Below are 24,002 nucleotides of genomic sequence, written 5' to 3'. Positions count from 1 at the left end.
GAACACATTGGAAGTGTCAATAGGGACCCATCATCATCTCATTTTGACCCTCTCTTAAGTTGCCATTGGGGATTGATTTGAAATGAGTTGTTACATTTTCCTACTGCACTTTTTTTGTTCATGCTCTGTTGGGTTTTAGCATTCTGTCCGGTTCTGCAGGGTCTCTCCTTGCCCAGTATTACAAATGGTTTTGGGTTGAACTGGTATTTACACGTTTCCAAGAGTGCCTTGGGAAATTTCTTTTCTTGAAAGGAACTATAATCTGACTTAGTGCTGTAGCGTAAGAAAGGGTTGAAAGGGCATCATGGTGTGGGAGAGGATGTTATTCAGTGGAAGTAATGAAAAGGGAGCCGTCATGGCCGAAGGAAAGATAAGCATTGATGATTTTGCAATTCAGCTTACCTTAACTTCCTCCTACATCTTAGAAAGATATGGTGGGTTTTTTTTAGCTAGTTCCATTTGAAGTCAGCAGGAGTGGAACTGGGTCCCTGTAGTTCTAAACCTCTGTGTTTTTCTGGCTGATTCAAGGTGTAGTTAGCCTCAGTGCCAGTGAAGGAATGGGCTTAAGGAAGTGCCTTCTGATGCATGCCTGGTTCATACTGAAGTCGTCCTCCTCAAATGTGTCAGTGTGTCTGTGTGATATGTGAGAGAGGAAAAATTCGGCCCTGAATTTGAGAAATCATTTGAAATAGAATATTCAATGTAACTTGTAAAATATGCAATAGAGTTATATAGCAATGATACTGTGGAAGAGCTTTAGTTTGCTAGGAAGTCTGTAACAGTGTTAAAGTAACATTAGGAGAAGTTTCTAAAAAGTGGCAGTAACAGCAGGATGCCCTTCTGTAGTGAAAAACTGTTACGTTTGCAGTATAAACTTTTAATAGTTTATTATGCACTAAATTCACTGTTCTGGAAGTTGCAACAGTGGGATTTTTTTGGTTGGTTGGTTTTTTTTTTTAGTGTTCCTCAGCAGCTGTCTATAACTGTATGGGATCTTACTGTAGCCATTTTTGAAGAAGTTCTTTCTGAGGGTTAGATGCAGTAAGCAGAGATGCCCAGGCAAGACATCTACGTTTCTGCAATGTATAGTGCACTTGGAAAAGATGAGAGACCTTGTAGAGTGCAAAGAATAGATAAGGTTGCAATTTCGGGGCCTAAAGCTGTTAAATCTATTATGTGACTTAAAGTTTTGAGTTCATAATCTGCACTAGAAAATAAGTATTTTCAGTTAGAAAATGCTCTTCTGAATTCATTCTCACAGCAAATACAGGCTGTATTGTTGATGGTACTTTTTTTCCCCAAAAATTTAATCTAATTTTTCTTTAATTTTTTTATTCACTTCTTATTTTTCAGGAGTCTTTGAAAAATCCTTAGTGGTCATGACATTGTTACAAGTGACATAAATTAGCCAGTGGCTCAGAATGATGGATACCCAGAAGACTACAAATGGTTTGCAAGTGATTGGAGAAGGGACTGGTATAGGGAAATCGACACTCCACATGGTGGGGTATTTGGGAAAAGTCAGTTGAAACTTATTTTACATGTGTGCAAAGTTCATATTTTTCTCTGCTTTGAGAGATTTTTAATTGGTCTAATTTTTAAAAAAAAAATCTCAAAATTATTTTCCACGGAAATCTATAACAATGGCGAAAGATTATTCTAAGTAAATCTGTGCCTATGATTTTTTTACTGGCACTATTTTTACAACTATTTGCATTCTTGTGACAATTGATTTGTCTTTCAAAGATCTGAGTTTATATTCCCTGGCAATAAGTGTCCTGTGGTTTAGTTTAAGTAGAATTAAATGTTGCATAATTGTGTTGTTAAAGATATCTGATTAAATTTTTGAATATTTAAATCAAAATATAAATTTATATAGAACACTCTATGAATATATCTTATAAATATAAAAAAAAACTAGTTTACTTTTTTATATTGTATTAGGTGTTATGGTGTTATATTTAGAAGTTGCACGTTGGTTTTCTATCTTGGTATGTATGTATGTTTTACCTTCAGATAATACATGAAATAGGTAAGTTTATGCTGCATTTTCTTTCTTTCTTGTTTTTTTTTTTTAGAACTGTCATCCTGCAGAAACAACTGCACATGAATATTGTCCAGTCTGCAAAGAGAAGGGCCAGATCCAAGTTTTACGGACTTACCGCATTAATTTTCAAGAGTCTATTTTTCTTTGTGAAAATCCTCAGGTATTACAGTAATTAACAGTTGTGTTTGGTTGTGTTGAGGCCTTTACCTTCAGTACTTACACCTCTTTAAGTTCCAGATTTTGTTGATGGTAAGCAGACTGTTGAGATAGGACCCTTTTGAGTCCGTATGCTGGATGATGTTTGCCTGTACATAGACAAAAACATAACTAACCTGTGTATGTGCAATATTCAGGCACAGCTAGCTACCCTAAAGAACTAAAAAGAGTAGATTAAAATTAATAAAGGAGAGTTTCACTTACGTTACAAGGGTGCACAAGTGGTACTAAATAAATCATTGCACAAATCAGGATAGAAGGCAAAAATTTGATGACCCATGTAACTAAGATCTTGCAGATGCGAGTCTCCTGTTTTCCTCTCTTTAAGTCTGGGTAACGCAAATAGGTTTGTATTACAGTTATAATGTTTTGTTGTTGTTGTTGTTTTTTCCCTTTTAAGTATAACCTTAGCAGGATTTCTTTGCTGCTTAGTATTTCAGTTGTGATTTTGCTGCTTCTCCTTTCACTGCTCTTGTACGTGGGGAGGGTGTAGCAATCCCATATGGACTGGTGCCCTTAAATTGCTAGATAGAGACTGGACTAGATATGGGTCTCTGAGTTGCTTTTCCCATCCCTCCCTGCTTTTAAATAATCATAGTATTGTTCTGGAGATTGGTAATAGCGGATTTGACTATATTCTGGTTGCAGAATAGGTATATATGTAAGCCCCTACCAACACCTGCTATAATGCATAGGGCTAGCCTGGAAGATACCCTGCCAGTTTTGGCACAAGTATTCTGTCAGGCACAAGATGATAATGCCAAAACTATAGTCTAATGAAATTGATATACCAAAGTAAGAGAAGAGGACTCTCCTTAGCAAAGTTAAATTGTTTTCAGGGGTTGGAAGTGTTTACTGGTAAAGCAGTATCCTGGGCTGCATCCAAAGAAGTGTGGCCAGCAGGTCGAGGGAGGTGATTCTGCCCCTCTACTCTGCTCTCGTCAGACCCCACCTGGAGTACTGCGTTCAGCTCTGGAGTCCCCAACACAAGAAGGACATGGAGCTGCTGGAGCGGGTCCAGAGGAGGGCCACAAAGATGATCTGAGGGCTGGAGCACCTCTCCTATGAGGACAGGCTGAGAGAGTTGGGACTGTTCAGCCTGGAGAAGAGAAGGCTTACAGGGTGATCTTATAGCAGCATTCCAGTACCTAAAGGGGGCCTACAGGAAAGTTGGAGAGGGGCTTTTGACAAGGGCGTGTAGTGATAGGACAAGGGGCAATGGTTTTAAACTGAAAGAGGGAAGATTTTGATTAGGAAGAAATTCTTTACATTGAGGGTGGTGAGGCACTGGAACAGGTTGCTGAGAAGTTGTGGATGCCCCATCCTTGGAAGTGTTCAAGGCCAGGTTGGATGAGGCTTTGGGCAACCTGCTGTAGTGGAGGGTTTCCCTGTCCATGGCAGGGGGGTTGGAACTAGATGATCTTTAAGGTCCTTTCCACTCTAACCATTCTAGAATTCTAGGATTCTAGTGTTGATTATCACTAGTGATATATTTACTTCACAGTTGCTTATAGGTCAGTGGTCATGAGACTCTTCCTGTCATACATATGTTGAATTTATGTATTGATTACATTAAAACTACACTTTACAGAAATCCTGCATTCCATTTTAAGAGTATGGTACTTCTTTTAGTTCTTGTTCACCTGAAATTGCTTTGTAGATTTCACTGTAACTTTCTTTCTTTCCTTTAGTGTATCTACCCACTTGGTTATAAACCATTAACCAGCATAATTACTTCCGCTGATTCAGAAATTCATCAAGTTTCATCTACTCATAAGAAAAGGAAATTGTGTGATATCAGTGACTTTTCTTCTGTGGAATCACATCCCAAAAAACCGAGAACTAATAACGTTGTAAATGTTGAGCATACTCTTAATACAGACCCTGTTGTCAAATGCCATCAAAATAGTGTATGTATTCCCAAGTCAAGCCTACATGATGTGTTACAAAATGGCCAGCAAAAACCTGGTAACAGTGTGGAGTTCCACATGCAGGAGGTGGATTCTGAGACAGCCACCAACACCAACAGCTGTCAAGAAAGTCCTCATAAGACTTCTAGTCCCAGAACAGAGCTCTCGCCAAATTCTGAACTTTGCTCAACAACATCTGAAATTTTGCTCGAAGATGATAAAGGTTCCGCTAATAACACAGATTTATGTCTTCAGTGGAAAAACACACACAATCTTTGTTGGTTAGATTGTATTTTGTCAGCACTGGTACACTTGGAAACATTAAAATTTGCTCTAGCAGAAGAATATAATGATGGAAAATGTTTACTCCAGAAACTCTTAACAAAATACAATGAAGCAACTGTGCTTCTGAATACCTGTAAAAGGAGTAAAGTAAAAGGTGAGTAAATTTAGCTGCTATTTCTTCGTATTCAGACTGATCTGATCCACTACAAATACGCAGAATTTAGTACAGTGCACTTAAATATGCCTCCGTTCTATTTCAAGATTACAAAAGAATGAGTTACAAGTCATTACTGTGAATTTGCAGAGTCGTGTGCTTTATCTAGCAGAATCCTGATAACCTCTGCAATTGTTTTTCTTGGGGCAAACATGCACACTTTGAAAGCATCAAACACTAGGTATTTCTTCATATTTTTTTTGTCGTTTCCCACATAGAGAATTTGTGAATTGTTTATATAATTGAGCCTTAATTTATTTCCTTCCTCTCTGTTGGTTAACATCTTAGGATGCCGTTCTAATCTTCAAAATAAGTTCTGTTGTGGTTTATATCCTTGTGTAAACGGGCAGTTGTGTTTTCACACTAAAAATAGTAAAGCTGGGAACATATGTTCTCTTCTGGCTCCAGCCGCACTCACTGAAGGAACGCTTCCCCTGAGGTCTGCAAGCTGTGCTATGGATGACAGTGCTTCCTAACCTGTTCCAGTCAAAATTAGTCAAACACATTAACCTGGTTCGTATTGTCTGGAAAGGGTTTGTGAATACTCATATTTGCAGCTTAACAGGTTTGAGAACTGTAACCTCCAAGCACAGGAAAAGTGATGGGCAGCTGGGGGCAACCTTCCAGGCAGCACAGCTGGAGTCAGGGGCGGATGTGTCACTGTAATCTACTAGTATGGCCTTTGATCGTTTTCTGTACTGTGGATTCAGTTTAAGGCTCTTAAAGTAAGATCTGTTTCTCATAGTCCTCTTGAACTGAACCATTGTTGTCATAAGTCTGAACTTCTAAAGTATCATCTGCTAGAGAATTAATACAGATCTCTGGTTAGCCAGTGCCTTTCCTGAATTATTTTTTCAGTAGACATTCCAGGAAAAGTGTGAGTTTGAATATATAAACTATAGTCCCAGAACAGCATTAGATAATTTGAAGAATATCATATCTTTCCTGGGAAAAACAATAGGTATATCAAAAATTGTTTAATCCACCTTGTGGCAGAGAAAACAGACTATTTTACAGAGGAAAAAAAAAAAATCCAAAAATATTCTCAAGTGGTTCATGTACTCTGCTTGCCAGAAAGTCAAGCTGCTTGATTTTAGGTTTTCAGTTATTACCTGGAAGCCTTCTATCATCACAGAACCCGTCTGAGATGTTTTTCTTTCCCCTCTGTTGTGCCATGTTTGCAGAGGAGCTTTGGTGTGCAGGAGCACTTAAATGGGGATGTTAGGTGTTAGAATGTAGTGTCATTTGAGATAACTTAAACCTTTTCATTTCCAGGAATTGCTGCAGAACAAATTAGCTTATTGGGCAACAGTGGAGAGGGAATTGGATGAAGAGTGGTGTTGAGAATAGGTGTAGTGTTTATTCTGCCATTCTGTGTAGTTTTTCAGCATTTTTTACGTACAGTTGTGTTTAAAAACAATCAAAAACAGTAGAGCTGCAAGAAACTTCTTTTTACCTTTTTTTATATACATAGGTTTTGTAAGTAAGAAATAGTTCCCACAGCAATTTTAAATCCTTCCTTTAATTGGAGCAGGTTGTGGTCCTGATTATGTAGTAGAAGTTATGTTCTTGCTTGTGCTTAAAGAATGTGTTTGTGTAGGAACAATGTAACTTGTAAATTTAGAATACATGGTAAGATACATAATGTACATTATTTTAAAAAATAATTGTTATTTTAAAAGCTGACTTGAAAAATTATTTAATCTGGAACAACATATTTAAATTTTTTATTACTAATTGTATGATAATTTCATGTAAGCGAATTTTTGTGCTTTTGATGTTAATGTTTAGGTTTTAAAAATCTGTTCTTAATCTCTGAATCTCCAATGTTTGTGATGTCTGGTTACATTATCCTTAAATGTTGTTACTCTCTAGCTATTGGTATAGACTTTTAGACATGATTTAAATCAGGTTGAGTAATTTCTGGTTAGCAGACAGCAGTAAAATGTGTATAACTTCTGTAAATTCTCTAATTTTCAGATCAATAACAGCAAATATTGGTTATTTTACCAACAGTTTTAGGCAAATAAGTCAATATGAAAGGCATCAGTTTGCAGAGGATGAGTGTGTGTTAGGAGTACGTATGTGTGTGAAAGGGTGGGGGTGTTACACGTAAATACATGAAAGTGTACGTTTTTGGTTGTGTTTTTTTTTTTCTTTAGATGTTCTTCCAAAAGCAGAATCACATCTCAATGAAATCAGAACCAGAATTTTTACAGAGCTTCAGCCTCGGCTGAAGTGTGAGTTGGGTAAGTAATTATTGCATCATCTCCATATTTCCTTTCAGGAAACTCTACATGTAAATCCTTGTAGTATGTCAGTACATAAAAATACATATGTACGTATGCATCGAAGACAACTTTTCTTTTTATCGGTGACGTACACATATTTTACATTGTGATCAACTCTTTTGTCCCTTGACTGGTTTTGACTTTTTAGAGAGCGTATTCTCGTCTTTGTAACTCCACTGTGGTCATGAAATTGTCATTGATAACAACCCGATAACATGGATCCATCCCTTTGCTGTAAGGATTAGAAATCCAGCCTTGAAAGGATAACTGGAGTTAAAATCATAGCAATAAGCTTATCTTCTTCCTTTCTGAAGTACTGAAAGCTGATTTCAAATAATCAGTGACTTTTTTCTGCCCCATCTTTGAAGGTAAGGAGGAGAGTCCAGTGTTTGCACTCCCTCTCCTCTTACGACTGGATCAAGAAGCTGAGAAACTGTTCTTGCATTCGTTTTCATGGAAGTTTGAATGTGTGTGTTGTGGCTACAAATATCAGAACCGGTGAGATTTTTGTTCAAGTAGCTTCTATATAACTATTCTACCTTACCTTTTAAAATCTGCATATAGTAGTTGATTTTCTTCAGATCTCTAGGTTTTGTACAGCTGAAGCTTGTTGATGAAGTTTTATGTGATGTGCTTTTTTAGGCTAGCGTTCGCAAATAGTTTACTGCTATGTCATGACTTAGGAAACCATGTCATCACTTAATTAAGGAAGAAATAATAGGTAACTGTGTGAATCCCTGGCCATGCTTACTGTGATATTTTACTGAGAGTATACAAATTGTTGTGGTTCTAAAAAACGTATGCCTAGTACACTTTTGCTGTTGAGGAATATCTGTAATCTTCATTTGGATTACAAAGAAGCAGAGATTCTTTCACATAATTTATCTATTTTAAAATAATATTGCAGGGAAGTAGTTTCTTGAGAATTGATTCAGTTCTGTGTAGCAGCAGGTAGAAGCTAGTCATTTAGGCTCCTTTTAGAGTCAGCAGAAAAAGAGAGACACCTTCAGAAGACAGCTCACTTTACTTGAAAAATACCTGTTTCTCTCCACTATCTTAGGTTTATACAATAAAATTCCAGATCCCCAAGTGAGATAAGATTAATGCTATCTGTTACACTGCCAGCTAATGTGTAGCCCTGGTTAATAGGATGTGTTCAAGAGCCTTTGTTACATATTGTGTTTTTTTTTTAAATGTTGAAAAATCTAGGTTAAGTTAAATATAAAGGAAGTCCTTTCTGTGGCTAATGAATGAATGAACTACGTTATTTCACTTTAATATCCCGTACATTGTGTTTTCACACAATACAACCTCTGTGTAATCTCAGCTCTGAATGTATTGGTTTTTGAAAACAAGACCTTGTATGACATGGATTCTCAGGTAATTTGTTACCACTTCCTTCTCTCTGAGATTCTATATTAGCCAATAAATTATGTGGATCCTGGTACAAGCTCTGTCTTATGTTGGAAAGGGAAATAGAGGTAACATGCTAAGGGAGAAAGAACAAATAATATGAAATTGAAGGCCACAGAGCTGCTGAGAAGAATCAGTGACTGATACTATTTGACAGAACTGAATTCAGTGCTGACTTGGGTGTGATGCACTCACAGTGGAATTCATACAAATGGCATGAATATGAATAGGATTTGACTTTGTCTTAACATTTTTATAACTTTTTTCTCCTAGTAAAGTGTGTATATTCATTGCTTTCCAATCAGCAACTCAACTTACTCTTTTTGTTTCCCTGTGTGTGTGTCCAGGCTTAGGAAAACGCTAACAACATTCACAAATATAATCCCTGATTGGCATCCACTTAATGCTGTTCATGTTGGACCATGTAATAACTGTAGTGATAGATCTCAAAGAAGACAGATGATTTTGGAAAAGTAAGTTTGAATGTGTGAAGTTGAAAATAAAATACATAAAATTCTGAGACTTCACTTATTGAACGTTATCACTTTCAAAACCAAACTCTTGTCTCGACTCTACAGAGATTCTATGCTTTATACTCTGACAAATACTCACTTGTAAAGATTTTAGATCATTCTTAAAGGCTAAGATGGCAATTACTATTTAATAAGCATGAAACATAGAGCAGTGTTTAACATACTGACCAGCACATGTGTTTGAGCCAGGTCATACCAAGTAGTAAATATAGACAACTGATATCCAGTGTCAGACTTTCCACAGTCCCTGCCGTTGGTAGATAAACTGTTGTCTGATCATCTGTTTACTAGTTTGACTTGGGAATGAGGTTCTTTCCTACTGCGGTTATGGCACAGTTGTCTCTTTTTTTTTTTTTTTTTTTCAGCTTTTCCCCACTCCCTTATGAAGTCTTGTTTTTTTCCTCTAATCTATTACAAAATGGAATATCTACTTGGGGTATACTTATCCCTTGACCACTGTGCAATCTGAAGAATCCTGTGTGGAAGTAGAATAGTAAAGGCAGGATTACATACTCTTTGAGATGCCTTACTTTTTTTTTTGCCATTATTTTGTTGTAATAAACTGGTTCTTTATTGTTTCTTTATTAGAGTACCCTCAATGTTAATGTTACATTTTGTAGAAGGCTTGCCACATAACAACCTGAAGGGCTATTCATTTCAGTTTGAGGAAGACACTTACCAAATAACATCTATCATTCAGTATCAAACAGATAAGAAGCACTTCATAACCTGGTCTTTGAATCCTGATGGTAAGAACCATAAATTCTATTATAATACTTGATGAGTCTACATCAAATACTGTTTTATAGGTTAGTGCAGTAATGTCAACAGTCTGTATATAATAACAAGGATTTCTTTTGTCTGAATTCTAAACTTCATATTAAAATTTTGTGAATAATTGTGGAAAATTTGTTACTCAGGGTGAAGGTTTCAGTTTGGTTTAACTGATTTGTTCAGCAGTGTTCTGTCCTACACTGTGCTCACTGGCAAAAGTTATTTGGGTAGAGTTGTTTCATAACTTTTTAAAAGCTAAAAAATACAGGCTGAGCATGGCTGTGGGACAAAAGGTATTGGTTATTTTGAAGCCAGTTATTTATCCATTCTTGGCTAGAAGCAAGGGAACCTATGGAACTACCAGCATTAATGAAGTTTCTTTTAATTTCTGAGCTTTACTGCACCTGAGGCACAAATCCATGTTAGAAACATTACTAATGGTGTGATGGTTGTACCATTGACGAAAACTCTGTAATCAGAGAAGGTGAAAAGTTGGTATTTTAATTCTCATGCTTCCATAGAGAGAATGGCAAGTGTTCTGACATGTTCTAACACAAAAATTGTCTAAATCATACTACCAGTTTAAGAATAGGAAAGAAGAGGCAGCTGGGAAGTGCCTAGTTAGGAACATCCTAGACATCATATGTATCTATTTTTAAATTCTTAAAGCTGTAAAATATTTGCTCATGATCTATGAACAATTTGCAGATGATGAACAGGTTATTAAAATGAGCAATTTATCTAAAACCCCCATGCCTCCCACCCAAGCAATGTAAAAGTCTCCAGAGAAACTTTGAGAGGTGGTTCTTCCCTCAGACCTGTGTGGATATTTTCAGACAAGATGTCAGTATCATTAGCTCAGACAAAAAAAACCTTAGCTTTGTTTTTTGGTTGACCTACTCCAACCTGTAATAATATTGCTGCAAATTCTGCTTGTGTATGATCTTTTTACAGTGGAAATCTCCCAGTTTTCTCTGATGTAAAAAAAAATGGAGGAAAACCCTTTTATTTTCTGCTTGTCAGGGAAATGGGTTAGAAAAAATATTTGGTGAGCGTTGGAGGATACTGATTTCAATTTTAAGAGTCTTTGAGTCTCTACACCAGTTGCTATTTATTTTTCAGGAACTTGGCTCGAATGTGATGATTTAAAGGGGCCGTATTGCAGGAAACATGAAAGATTTGAAGTTCCTCCTTCAGAGATTCATGTTGTTACGTGGGAAAAGAAAACATCCCGTGTGCCAGAAGAACTGAATTCACAGTTGCAGAGTAAAAATATTGAAGATTTTCCTCTTAATAACGTACAGTCAAATTCCACAGTGTTGCATTGTGGTTTTAATTACACTGTAGACAAAATATCTGCAGAACATTGCAAAGAGGATTCTGTGAGAACTCCGGATAAGAAACAGGAGCAGGTAGCTGAGGGTGAGAGTATTGTTCATCATGATTTACAGAATCTGGCACATGATGATCTTGTAACACTGATGCTTGAAGAAATTCAAGTTGACTCGGAAGGTAAATTGCTGTCGAATGGTGAGTTGGTGGGAAATAACCCTGTTGTTGAAACGGGCACACTGCAACAGCAGGAATCAGCTTTTTCACCTAACACTCCATATACAGGAGAGTTTGGTGGAACTAGAGTAGCTATGAACAATAAATGCATGTTATATGAAAATTCCAGTGTTTGCTTACCTCTAGAAGAGTTGAATCCAGCAAATACTACTCCTCTTGCGCCCAAAAACCACAACCTTGACCCATCTGACTCGTCACTTGCTCAAAGAACAGATGACAGAACTAATTTACGTAACAGAGAACATGGATTAAATTCAGAACTACAGCTAAACAAGAAGTTGTCACCGGTAGATAATATTACACAAAAATCACCTGACTTGAAAGATGCAAGCAAAGTTGTAGCTAATTCTCAGGTTGCCAATTCTTGTGCTGCCAATAATTCCTTTCAGCCTTCACACAAAGACCAAAAAAGAGGATTTGTGGGAAGCTGGGTAAAGAAATTATTAAGCAAGAATAATTCTTTTATGCCTTCAAGTGCCTCAGCTCTCAAGAATGAGAGAAGTTGCAAAACTCCTTCAATGCAAAAAATAAGTGAAGTGCGGTTGCCAGTTAAGGGAGCAAGTAACTTTGGTGGATTTCAAAGCAGAGGTACAAACAAAACAACTGAGACCCCGAAGTCAGTGGTTCCTCAGAGTAAAAATACTCATCCTTTATCAAATTTCAAAGGATATTCTCAAAGCACTCGTCTTCCAACAGCAAGTCATACCACTATTGAAGGTCCAACGTGGAACAAGTCAGGAAGTACGTTGGGTACTTCAGGTAAAGTGACTCCGTTCTGTTCACCTGGCTATAACTCTGTGAAGGCAGAAGAGTCAGATAGTGACAAAACAAAAAAACTTCGCCTAAAACTGTTAAAAAAACTTAATGCTAAAAAGAAGAAGTTGGCTTCACTAGATAGGCTAGCAGTGGAACAGATGAAACAGGAAAAACCTGTGAGTGGAGGTGTAAGCACCCCGTCACAGGTTGCACCTCACAATGACAGTGAGTTGCTGCAGAGCTTTCTGAGGGAACTGCAGTATCAGATGGATGTCGCCAATAATGAATCTGGATTTAACGTGAACTCTGTCTCAGGATGCACTAACCATAATAACAATGATGAAATACTGGCAGAATTACTGTCCCCTACTTCAACTGTTGCTTCCTTAGAGGCTCCAAAAAGTGAAGATGAATGTATGTATATGGAAATGGTGGATAGCAGAGTGGCAACAACAACAGCGTCTGATGAGACCACCAGTGTGCCACATGCAGCAACGACAAGCGAGGACCACAATTATTACAGCCCTGTAAAGGACAATAATTCGGAACTTCATACAATAAGCAAACCCAGTGTGAAAAAACTTGCTTTTGAGAGCCCTACAAGGGAAGATATCCTTGAAGACCTGTTCTCCATTTCAGCACCGAGCTCAATGGCAGGTGACATAGATTTACCTCATTTTGATGAAACTCTCTTTGAAACTTGGTAAATACTCGGTTTCTTGGTTTTAAGTATTTTTTTCAATATTATGTATATTTTGAAATAAAGCACTATTAAATTATGTTTTCTAACTAATTTAATTGCACACTGGCTGTACTTGAACAATTTACATTTGAGAGATTTTTTCTTAAAATTTTATTGTAGCAGACAAATAAGGTTTTAATGCATTTTATTTTTCTGAGAAGCAGTTATTTTAGCTGTCAGATATTATGATGATTTTTAATTAAAAGCTCTGGTGAGTCTTAATTTTTGCTGCTTTTAATATTGGAAACTTTAACCATATTCATCTGAATTTGGGAAACAGTAAACTTCAGTAGTCTTGATGATGTAATGGTGTAAAAAATATTATTTAGGTAGTAGTGATTTATTTTACAGGATCACCCAACTCCTGAAGTCTTTTTGTCTGACATTTAAAAAAAAAAAAGTACCTTCTGTAATCAGGGATGTTTGCATCCTTTGATACAAAAATCATTTGCAACACTAAACTTGAGGCTGGTATTCTGTTAGGAACTCTCTAATTTTTTCAGAATTACTGTTCAACAAGCTCACCCTGATGTATATACCCCTTGGATACAAGGAAGGATGGATACATGGTAGAAATTTTCCTATTTAAATTTACACCATGTACTGAATTTTCATCCTGGGTAACTGAAAATATAATTTGGCAGAATATTATTTGGAGCCAGGTTATTTTTAAAGTAAAATTAATAAGATTTGGGCCAGAGTTTGCAGCGCTAAGAAAGAATATCAGCTGTAACTTTCTGTTATTCATAGCTGCAAATTCACTAATAAAAGAATTAAAGTTAACTGTAAGTTAGCACCCATTTCTGTTGTCACTACAGGGCTAGAGCAGTGCACCCCTGTCCGTATGTGAGAATGTCAAGGAGAGGCAAGGTCCGTAGGAAGAAAGTAATGGAAAAGGTAGCAAGACAGCAGTGAGTAAGCAGAGGGATTCATATCTTGGTGTTTCTGGATTTGTATAGCTTTCGTTTTGCTAGATGGGAGTCTCTTTTAAATTCATAGTCACAGAGCTGAGGGTAGCAGATGCTAATTAGCTGTACGTTTTTCTTTACTCGGAAATAAGAAGGATTTTATCAGCAAGTCTTTGTTTCGGCCAATTTTAGAGGTATTCAGCGTTTTTTCATTGTTTTAAATCCCAAGTTCAAAACATTAAGTCCTCAGTCTTACTCTTCCAATAGGTGCAGTTGAACATAATTGTTATTACGAGGCATGGCTACAGATTTAAATGGTCTTGGATTGCTTGAACCAGGTTCAAAAAGTGTTTGGAAAACTGTCAGTGCCACTGAACTCTCCTTGCCAAGCTATTCCTGTTGCAATTATGTATGTGTTTATCAAACTGGCACTTCAGATGATGAATGGCTTCATTCTTGAAACACGAGTCTTTGTAAAGAACTTGAGCTCCTTCTTTGTTTTAAATGCTGTAATTGGTAACGTTACAATAGAAAACAAATCAATGGATTCTGAATGTAAAGTGCCAGTGTACTGCTGGTGAAATGTTTGCCTGTTTGTGAGTTCCCTTATTAAAAAAAAAAAAATGCTGACCAAAATTAGAGTTTTATTTATCAGTGAATAAATTAAGTGCCTCAGCAAGACTTGAGGGGGTTGACAGGATTTTCCTGTGGCGTTTTTTCCAACCAGCGGTTTCTATAGATACACTGTTTTTTAGTGGTTTATATCTCGCTACCCCCAATTGCTTTTTGCAGAAGTTTCCCCAAGCAGCAGGGAGCTGCCTGCAAGTGTAGGTACCACCTGTGACCTGCTGGATTGCAGCTACCTGCAGCTGTGCAGTGGGAACTCCTTCACCACTGGCTCGGGACGTGGCACAGACCCTGGGGTGAGCGAAGCAGCGAGCCTGGGGTTGGCGTGATGCAGAACACATAGGGCAACACAAGGAAGAGACCCTGCTAGAAGGCGAGAAAGTCCTGGTGGTGAGGGTTATAATGAGGTTAATAGCAGAGAAGGGTTTGGGACACATCTGCTGTGCGTGCATGCCTAGGCAGAAGCAAGAATCTCTGGCTGCCACTGGCAGCACCTCCACAAGCCGATGTTGGGAGTCCTCGTCTGCGGCTGCGTTCCAAGAGCAAATAAATAGCGCACGAGATTAAAGTCAGTATGAAACTAAATCTGTTAGTGCTGCAAGGTCTTTGCTGCCTTTTTTCTGAAGTGGTTAACTGAAGATGACACTGTGCAAATTTGTCTGTTTCCATAAATGTTTACAGCCTCTGATCCTGTGCAAGTGAGAATTCAGCCGAGACTGAATGAAAACCCCATGACTAAAGAAACGATTTGAAATTTGGGGATTACTGGACTTCTTGTTTTGAGAGTAGTTTTAAAATGCAGCTTTTTATTTGCCATAAAGAGAATACCAAATATTAGTTTTCTGTAAATTAGAAATGCACTAAGTGGGCCAATACAACTAGTGAGCAAAAGTTAGCCAGTGTATTTTGCAGGTTTGTCAACGTTATAGGATAAATTTCCAAAAGTCTAATAGCTTTGAGCACTTGGATTATTTTTCACATGTTTCTTCACGTCTTGCATCACATAATCTTGTCGGTCTGTGTCTTCTGATTTGGGAAAGGCACAATTGTAGCACTTACTTACAGATACACAGCCTTGGAGTTCAGAATCAGCTCTGTGGTGGAAGTAGCACTCTGATTCAGGTCTTACTACTTCAATGACAGGGAAATCTCCCAATGAAACAATAGCTAAAGTGTTATAGCTGTTAAATTTCTTAAATCGAGAGCTAAACATTTTGGGATGAATAAAATGTCACACATGTCAAAATCAGGCACAGGCAGGGTTACAGCAAGTGGCTTTCCAACAACTGACTGAATTGGCTATGAGAGCATTAAGACGTGTCCCTGATTTTTTGGGACAGGGGAGGCTTCCTTTGCTTCCATTCGGCAGGGAGCACAGGAACCTTATGAACATTTCCTTGATCGGCTGCAAGCAGCAGTTCAGAGACAAACAGAAAATCCAGCTGCTGCAGATGTCTTGCTATTCCAGTTAGTAATTGAAGATATCCTCTTAAGCACGTGCCAAGCCCATGTATACAGCAGTGTTGGTGACAATATTGGGGCAGCTGTAGCTATTGGCAGTGTTATAACAGGATGTTTTAAATGGCTGAAAAATCCTGAAGCGGAAGGTGACCATCTAAAGAGTGCTTTCCAGCATCTATGCTCTCCATCCTTTTCTACCTTTTTACAATTTCGTTTTATTTCGTTTTGCATCATGATGAACTGTCACCAGAGTTCTCTGCTCTGTAGTGACAGAGCATTCTGTGTATCACTGGTGGTTAGCAGCATCATGAGGCATTTCGCAGGTTTACGTTTTTGCATTTCACAGAGATCTCAAACTAAGACAATCACTTATCTTGAATAGCACACCCTACTCCTCGCAATCTATTTGCACATACATTGTCCCATATTGACATGAATCAAATTAATACTTTTTGCACAGGCAAGCTCCTGATCCTATCAGAAATCGGGCAAAAACAATTACAGATTTAATAAAGGGTGTCAGAATGTGGGCTCAAAAATTAGGCGATGAACAGCTCAAATTAGGACATATAATTCCCTCCACTACCCTATGGATTACTCCAATATTTGCTAACCCAAAGAAATCAGGAAAATGGAGATTTACGTTAAAAGTTTTAAGAGTTATTAATGCAATCATTTCACCAATGGGTGCATTACAACCGGGTGTATCAAACCCTACTATGATTCCAGAATGTTAGCATTTGATGGTGATTGATTTAAAAGACTGGGTTTTTCTACCTTTTTACTCTTTTGTTTATTTACACCCTAACGATTGTCCTAGATTTGCCTTTTCAGTTCCAGTACTTAACGATGAACAACCCACGCAACAATATCATTGGATTGTACTGCCTCAAGGAATGATGATTAGTCCTACAGTTTGTCAATTGCTGGTTGATGATACTTCCCATCAGGTCAGACAGTAGATCAAGCTCAGCAGATTGTACACGCCTGCCCTGACCGTCAGCGTATTGTGCCTTCAAATAATCCAGCAGGAGTAAATCCAAAAGGTTTATGTGTCAATGAATTATGGCAAACTGATATTACTTATATTCAATCGTTTCTTCGATCTAAATATGTACATATACCTGTTGATATATTTTCTGCCTTTGTTGTTGCTACTGCTCACACTGGAGAAAACCATGGGAGTACCAAAGAAAATTGGGACAGACAGTGATCCAGTATGGTGCCTTTTTACAGGATCAGGGAGTGACTCACACTACCAGTATCCCTCATTCATCTATGGGACAAGCTGTTATTGAACAAACTCATTTAACGTTAAAACAAATGCTTGATAAAAAAAAAAAAGGGGGCAGTCTTCCGTATATTTCCCAGCAAGAATCCTTGGACAAAGCCACATATGTTTTAAATTTTCTTAATTTGTCTGCTTCTAGGCAACATACTACGGCTGTGGATCACAATTTTAAACCCAGTGCCATTTTTGCAGAAAAATCAACAGCATGTTATAAGAAACTGGGCTCAACTCATGGGATGGCCCTGCGCCTCTGCTTACTTGGGGAAGAGGGTATGCTCGTGTTCTCTTTCCCACAGGTCCGTACTGGTTGCCAGCAAGAAACGTAAAGCCAGCCAGGACTTTTGAAACTACAAATAGAGAAAGGAAGATCCAAGAATTAGCAGAGCAAGCAGAAATCACAGAAACACCGAATGAGGAGAATGGTTCAAATGGACAGACTCGTAATAGAAGATTTCATGTTAATATATCAACTGTTCTTATGTTTCTCATTGTTAGGTATAGTATGTGTGTGAAAGTTGCTTGTATATATGCTTTGTGTGTTTTCTCCGATCGGAAGGTGTATGGATTCCACCCGTAGCTACTGGAAGGAAAAGAATTAACTGGTACCAAATTAATGACAAAGAATTACTGACTGGACCTAATTGTGAGCACGCAACTTTGAAAAGAGAAGCTAGGAGGATTGTTATTGAACAACATGTTGCGATTCGCAAAAACCGCTGTTAGCCGGCAGAGCACATACTGGGCAGCCTTGTTGCGCGCACTGGCCACGCGTGCGGCAACGCCGTGTCAGTACCTTTGTCATAGACTCTGCTGAGGGTGAAAAGAGATGGCTCAGAGCGGAGCTGAGGGAGGCTGCAGAGCACACTGTGTGGATAAACAGGGGACGCCCTGAAGGTGCCGTGCCTGCCTCCCTTCTCCATGATGACCCTGTTGACTAACACCCTCCTGCTCAGCAGAATCTTGGGCATAGTCGAGATGGTAAGACTCCCAGAAAGGGAAACAATATGCTAGTAACTGCTTCTGCAAGGCTGTACCAAAACAAAACGCTAGTAACTGCTTCTGTAGGGCTATAGTAGAGCTTAGGGTATTCCTTCGCATATAAGGGGAGATCTATGTACTATAGGAACTTTAGGAATGTATTTACCTCATACCACCATGATCCTAAGTCATAGACACACCTGGAATAGGCAAAGCACGCACGCTTATGATAGCTAGTGCAATTCCATAGCAGAATTTGGGAAACCAGCTAAAATCATTGCAGCTTCAATATTTGCACCAGGAGTTGAAGTGGCACAGACGTTAACTACACTGAATAAGTTGGGTCACTTGGGCTAACAAAACCAACGTCTCGCAATTCTGTTTATCTATGCAAAGTGCCTCTGACCCATTTCGCACGTGCCTTATTGGTGTGCCAATACTTTTGGCCAAATAATAGCACTAACATTACAGAGTTTCAAAGATTCGTCAATGCCTCTGCCCTCTCATACCAACAACCCAGTGGCATGAGACGGATCTGCAGTGGGTGGGATTGGCCTTTCGATGTGGGATCGGAAGTCCAAGCCGCCTTGATTAGATCACTCAATGTGACCATCCCCGCAGGACTGCAAGAACTTGATCTTCTAGGTAGCTTGTTACCAGGGACATGGAAAAATGTTTCTGGCTTATGGAACCAGTCGATGAGCCACGACGCGATATGTAAAATCATTCGCCCTCCTATGCAACTTGTAACTGGCTCTGGAGTGGTTTGGTTCCAAACGCTGAAGCAAGCCTATTAGACTAAATTAGGACGCAGTTTCTTCTTCCAAGATAAACCGCGTTTCAATGTGTCCGGCACATCAATGTGGGGAAATGTAAAAACTGGAGCGCTCATTGGGAAAGTATTTACACATGATACGCTCCTGCCCCCCGGAATTTTTCTGATCTGTGAAGATCGTGCCTGGCCTGGAATTCCACAAGGACCTATCGGTGGTCCTGGCTATTTGGGTTGCCTAACTCTCTTTGCCCCTAGCATTCATGATTTTCAAGCTGAACGAACAACCCGAACAAGCCGAGGTAAGAGGAGCATGAAAGAGTTTGACAGTACTTGTAATGACAACGTGCAGCTGCTGAATCCAGCTGAAATAGCAGCACTATCTGTCTTCCTTCTAGGAGCCTCTGACGGCAATGCTAATAGTCAGTTGGCTAAGCTTGCTTGTTGGGCATTGAAACAATTTAATCTTACCTCTGATATTCTCACCTCTCTATTGTTTGATGTAGATGATATCCAGCATGCTGTATTGCAAAATTGCACTGCTATTGATTTTTTATTGTTAGCTCAAGGCCATGGTTGTACTGACTTTGAAGGCATGTGCTGTATGGACCTACCTGACCACTCTCAAAGCATTCATAAGCAACTTGCAAACCTTCAAAGTAACATGCATCATATCACGACACGAGATGACCGGTTCTCAAACTGGTTTGGTAGTTGGAACGTACCAGGTTGGATAAAAGGATTAATCATACAAGGCATAACGATATTAGTTGCATTGCTGTTTATGATTCTCTTAGCACGGTGTGTCCTGAAGTGCGCCTCTCGGGTCCTCCTTAAAGCAATGCCAGGACTATGGATTGTCCAAAAACAGAAAGGGGGAAGTGTGGAGGAATTCCTTTCCGAGACTGGCCATAATATTCTCTCGGGTATGGACAATCCCTGTTTGGGCCCCAGAGCACAAGGTTACCAGCTAGATTACTTTTGTCCTTCAAGTTATCTCAATGGCCTTAAAAGGAAATGTAGACTGATAGCCTGCCAAGATGCACGCCTCCTGGATGCCTCTCCGATGACCGCAATGAGGAGACTGAAGGGATGAGCTTGTTACCTGTGTTCTGCTAGCGCTGCCCTATCACTATAGCCCACGAGAGTGTGTTTATGCTAAGCAAGCCAATTGTAGTATGTAGTCGTGTCACGCCACATTCCGCTATATAACCTGTGTGTTGTTTGTAATAAACGGAGCATGATCTTTTAACCATATTGGTGTATGTTCATGACTCTGGGCCGTCCACAGTAGGGCACTGCAACACTTCATGATGTATTCAAACATTTTTTATTAAAAAGAAGCAGGTGGCTTCTCTCATCCTGCCTGCAGTAAACCAGCACATCTGCAAAGGAGCTGCCTGGATGGATTTTCAGCTGTTTACCTGCTAGAGTACTGTTCTAGAAGTTCATTGTGGTGCTGATTACAAATCTAATTTTGATCTTGATGTTTTTCACAGCTGGCTAGTGCCATTTATTCTTTTTCCAACACTGGTTTTTGCTTTAAACAATTGCCTTCCTGACAACGTATCAATGAGAGCGATTGTGTCTTGTCTGTGTTCCTTTCGCAAAGCTAAACAGCTGCTGTTCTTCGTGCTCAGAGCAAAGCACGTTACCTTCTGAGCAGATTATGCGGCTCTAAGCATGTACTGTGCTTTAAAGTCCACCAGGATTCAGTCTTGGAGTGGAAGAGCTTACAGTCTAAGTATAGATCTAAGACAGCATGCAGACGGAGCAAGAGAGGGAATAAGGTTAACAGGATTAGAAGGCTGATAATGTTTGCAGCACGCTTAGTTTTACATCACTACGCACAAACACAGTCTAGTGGTTTATGAGACAAATGCTGAGGCTGCACAACGCGGGAGAACATGGTGGAGCCATGGGGCTCACAAAGGAGAGCGAACGGTGAGAAAGGAGTGTAAAGAAGTAGGCCTGGCCTTTTGTAATGTAGGGCCTGGAATAATTACCTGTTGAGGGTTGGGTGCCTCCAGCTTATGTTTCCTGGAGAGAGGCTGAAGAAACCCTCAGGAGAAGTTTCTTCCCGGACATGGGTTTATATTGCTTTTGTATGTAAATTACTATCTAAATGGGCTTCTATAATGCTTAAAACAGGGATTGCAGTCCTAGCTGCAATCCTGTCCAGTTTAGATATAAGGCCAGTAGGCAACGTGTTAAAATAACCCATGAGCTATAAAGGTTGGCAGTACTCTGGAACACCTGCCACAGAAGTACCTGGTGAGGAAGCATCTCCCCTTTCCTCTTTAGAAAAATGGACTTTGGTCCTGGTGACTGGTCCTGTTGCAGAATCTTTCAACGTAAGTGCCAGAGGTGGAGAGCTGAAGAGTAGGAGAGCCTCAAATTATGTTACATCCCTCTCTTAGTGGACTGTGTGTTCGACCTCTTTGGCTTAGAGAGAGGGTGGCCTGAATTTTTTGGGTATGAAATACATATTTGAGCCTTTGGGCAGTGTTCTACAGTTTTTCCATACTGTAGCTCTACATTTTATGTAGGTTGTTTTATTTTTCTGTATCCGTATTTTCACTGTCTCACTCTTTCTATTGCACAGCAAAAGATTTAAGTAATGGGGAAAGAGGTGAGAAAGAAGTAGTGCATTTGAATTTTCTAAGGTAGCATTTTAAACTATTTCAGTGACTATCCATCTCCCTTCTTCCTTCCCCCTGCTTTCAAGCCTTGCTTTGCCACGGCAAGATGAGATTTTTAGATGCTTTGTGCCACAGCACCATACACGTTACAGTTAACTAGGATTATCACCAGCCAAAATTTTAGCAGTTCTTGGGCTAACTAACCAAACATCTTCTATGACTACAGCCATCCAGGGGCAACCAGTGAAAACGCTATCATTTTGGTGGTGGAATTATTCTATTTTTGAAGTTTTTGTCCCAAATTTTCTAATGATGTTCAAGCCCTTTCAGCTGAGACTTATTTCTCCTCCTTTAGGTCATCCTTTCAAGCAGATGAGGGGAAGTCTATTTGCAAAGGGGAAGCTCGCACGGGAGAATGAACCAAATTTTCAAAGCAAAACCAGGCAGCCCTGCCCTCATGCTTCCACTCCCGGCCTCGCTGCAGTGCAACACAGAGGCCTATCAGGGCGGCAGATGTGTTTTCCCACCCCCGGGTGAGGAAGCAGGTGTGCCTCGCGGTGAGGGATGTCCCGCACGCCGGGAGTGGGCGGCTTGTAGGGGAGGAATCGGAAAAACTTGATGTCCAGAAAGGAAAAAAAAAAACACAACACCACACAGAAGGCAAAACTTGGTGTTTCCGCCCGGTTTCGAACCGGGGACCTTTCGCGTGTTAGGCGAACGTGATAACCACTACACTACGGAAACGCCTCTTGGAAAGCTTGGTTTCTACAGCCCCTCTTGGCCAAGCACACGGGGAGCAGCGGCGCGTAGCTGCACGGTCCGACGACCCGTAGCAGCCACGGAGAACGCTCCTCTCAGCGGAAGACCCGGCCTTGGGGCTGAGAGCGGGTCTCGGACGGCTCCCGGTAGCATAAAGGCGGCGCAGGCCGGATCCAGCCGCCGCGAAACCGGCCCCGCAGCGGAGAAAAACGAAAACACCTGCACCAAAATACGCTGCGCTCCGTCCCTGGGTGGGCTCGAACCACCAACCTTTCGGTTAACAGCCGAACGCGCTAACCGATTGCGCCACAGAGACGCGCTGTTGTAGTTGGCCGCCGAGGTGCCCCTGACGCCCGCTGAGGCCGGGGGAGGGGGATGGAAGGGGGATGGGGATGAAGGGGGCGGGGGGTTGGCGGGACCGCGCGTCCCCGCGGGAAGCGGCGGGCTCTGCCCACGCACGCCCGGACGTCCCCGTGTCACCCGCGCTGCGACACGGACCCGCGCTGGGAGGGTTCCCCGGGACAGTTTCGCTTTGAATTCCTGCCGCTTCTCCGGCAGCGCTTTGGGCTGGTGACGGTGGGGTGGGTTTTTCATTACCAGCTCTGATGTCTGTTCATTTTCGTAACCTGAAGAATATCCCTTTTTTTTTCCGTGTTGTTTCTGTGGCCTTTTCCATAGGAGGAAGGGAGAGGGAAACAGTAGACAAGTGGGAGAAAAATGGGGTTTAAAGTTCTGTCTGTCGTTAGATATAAGGAAGAAATTTTTCACTCTGAGGGTGGTGAGGCACTGGAACAGGTTGCCCAGATAAGTTGTGGCTGCCCCATCCCTGGAAGCGTTCAAGGCCAGGTTGGATGAGGCTTTGGGCAACCTGGTGTAGTGGAGGGTTTCCCTGCCCATGGCAGGGGGGTTGGAACTAGATGATCTTTGAGGTCCCTTCCAGCCCTAACCATTCTATGATTCTATGATTGCCAGCAGGTTGAGGGAGATGATCCTTCTCATCTCCTCAGCACTGGAGGAGGCCATACCTGGAGTGCTGTGTCCAGTGCTGGGCTCCCCAGGACAAGAGAGACACAGACATACTGGGAACAGTCCAGTGAAGGGTCATGAAGGTGATGAAGGGACTGGAGCATCTCTTCTATGAGGAAAAGCTGAGAGAGTTGGGACAGTTCAGCCTGGAGAAGAGAAGGCTCAGGGGGATCTCATCAATGTATATAGGTACTTGAAGGGAGGGGGCAAAGATGACAGAGCCCAGTGGCGCCTAGTGACAGTACCAGAGGCAATGGGCACAAAGTGAGACACAGGAGGTTCCCTCTGAACATTGGGAAACAAGTTTTCACTGTGAGCATGACTGAGCATATGCACAGTTTGCTCAGCAAGATTGTGGAGTCTCCCTCCTTGGAGATGTTCAAAAGCTCACTGGATATGGTCCTGGGCAGCTTGCTCTAGATGGCTCTCCTTGAGCAGAGGGGGTGGAGCAGATAATCACCAGAGGTCCCTTCCAACCCAAACCGTTCTGTGATTCTGTGAATTTCCTCCTCTGACAGGGTGGCTGGTTGCTGGAGCTGTCTGAGGGCCACCACAGTGACACCACGTGGTATCACAATGGCTGCTGAGAAGCTACTTCTTGGGAGCAAGGGAGGGAAAGACAACAGAGAGGAAATCCCCACGAGGTGGCAGTGCCACTCACTGGGCACCACTCAAACCCTACTAATCAATAGCCTTCTGGGAAATGGGGAGGCTTTGCCAAAAAGGCCTCGGAAGGGGCTGTCCTGGGCCCTGCTCAACTCTCCCATCTCCTGATGGCAGAGAAAGTA

General features: G+C 40.6%; 1 protein-coding gene and 2 non-coding genes across 4 annotated transcripts; 1 reads left to right on the top strand and 2 right to left on the bottom strand.

The window, feature by feature from the left end:
- Positions 1-1,189: 1,189 nt before the first annotated feature.
- On the top strand, positions 1,190-12,787 carry USPL1 (ubiquitin specific peptidase like 1). Of its 2 annotated transcripts, XM_086612977.1 has the most exons (9): positions 1,190-1,520; positions 2,079-2,207; positions 3,955-4,612; positions 6,835-6,921; positions 7,332-7,461; positions 8,724-8,849; positions 9,498-9,658; positions 10,806-11,410; positions 11,531-12,787. In XM_086612977.1, the coding sequence occupies exons 1-9, from the start codon at positions 1,422-1,424 to the stop codon at positions 12,713-12,715; spliced, it is 3,180 nt and encodes a 1,059-aa protein (XP_086469103.1). In that variant the 5' UTR covers positions 1,190-1,421; the 3' UTR covers positions 12,716-12,787. The 2 variants fall into 2 exon arrangements, with proteins under 2 accessions (XP_086469103.1, XP_009981243.2); XM_009982941.2 differs by having other exon boundaries at positions 10,806-12,787.
- Positions 12,788-22,100: 9,313 nt separating this feature from the next.
- On the bottom strand, positions 22,101-22,173 carry TRNAV-AAC (transfer RNA valine (anticodon AAC)). Its single transcript has one exon. It is a non-coding gene; the product is annotated as a tRNA-Val (tRNA).
- A 257-nt stretch (positions 22,174-22,430) lies between these two features.
- Positions 22,431-22,504, bottom strand: TRNAN-GUU (transfer RNA asparagine (anticodon GUU)). The gene has a single exon. It is a non-coding gene; the product is annotated as a tRNA-Asn (tRNA).
- Between the last annotated feature and the right edge of the window lie 1,498 nt (positions 22,505-24,002).

This window comes from Tauraco erythrolophus, chromosome 1, assembly GCF_009769465.1.
Source record: "Tauraco erythrolophus isolate bTauEry1 chromosome 1, bTauEry1.pri, whole genome shotgun sequence".
NCBI classification, from domain to species: Eukaryota; Metazoa; Chordata; class Aves; order Musophagiformes; family Musophagidae; genus Tauraco; species Tauraco erythrolophus.
This window is presented reverse-complemented; position numbering and strand designations above follow the sequence as displayed.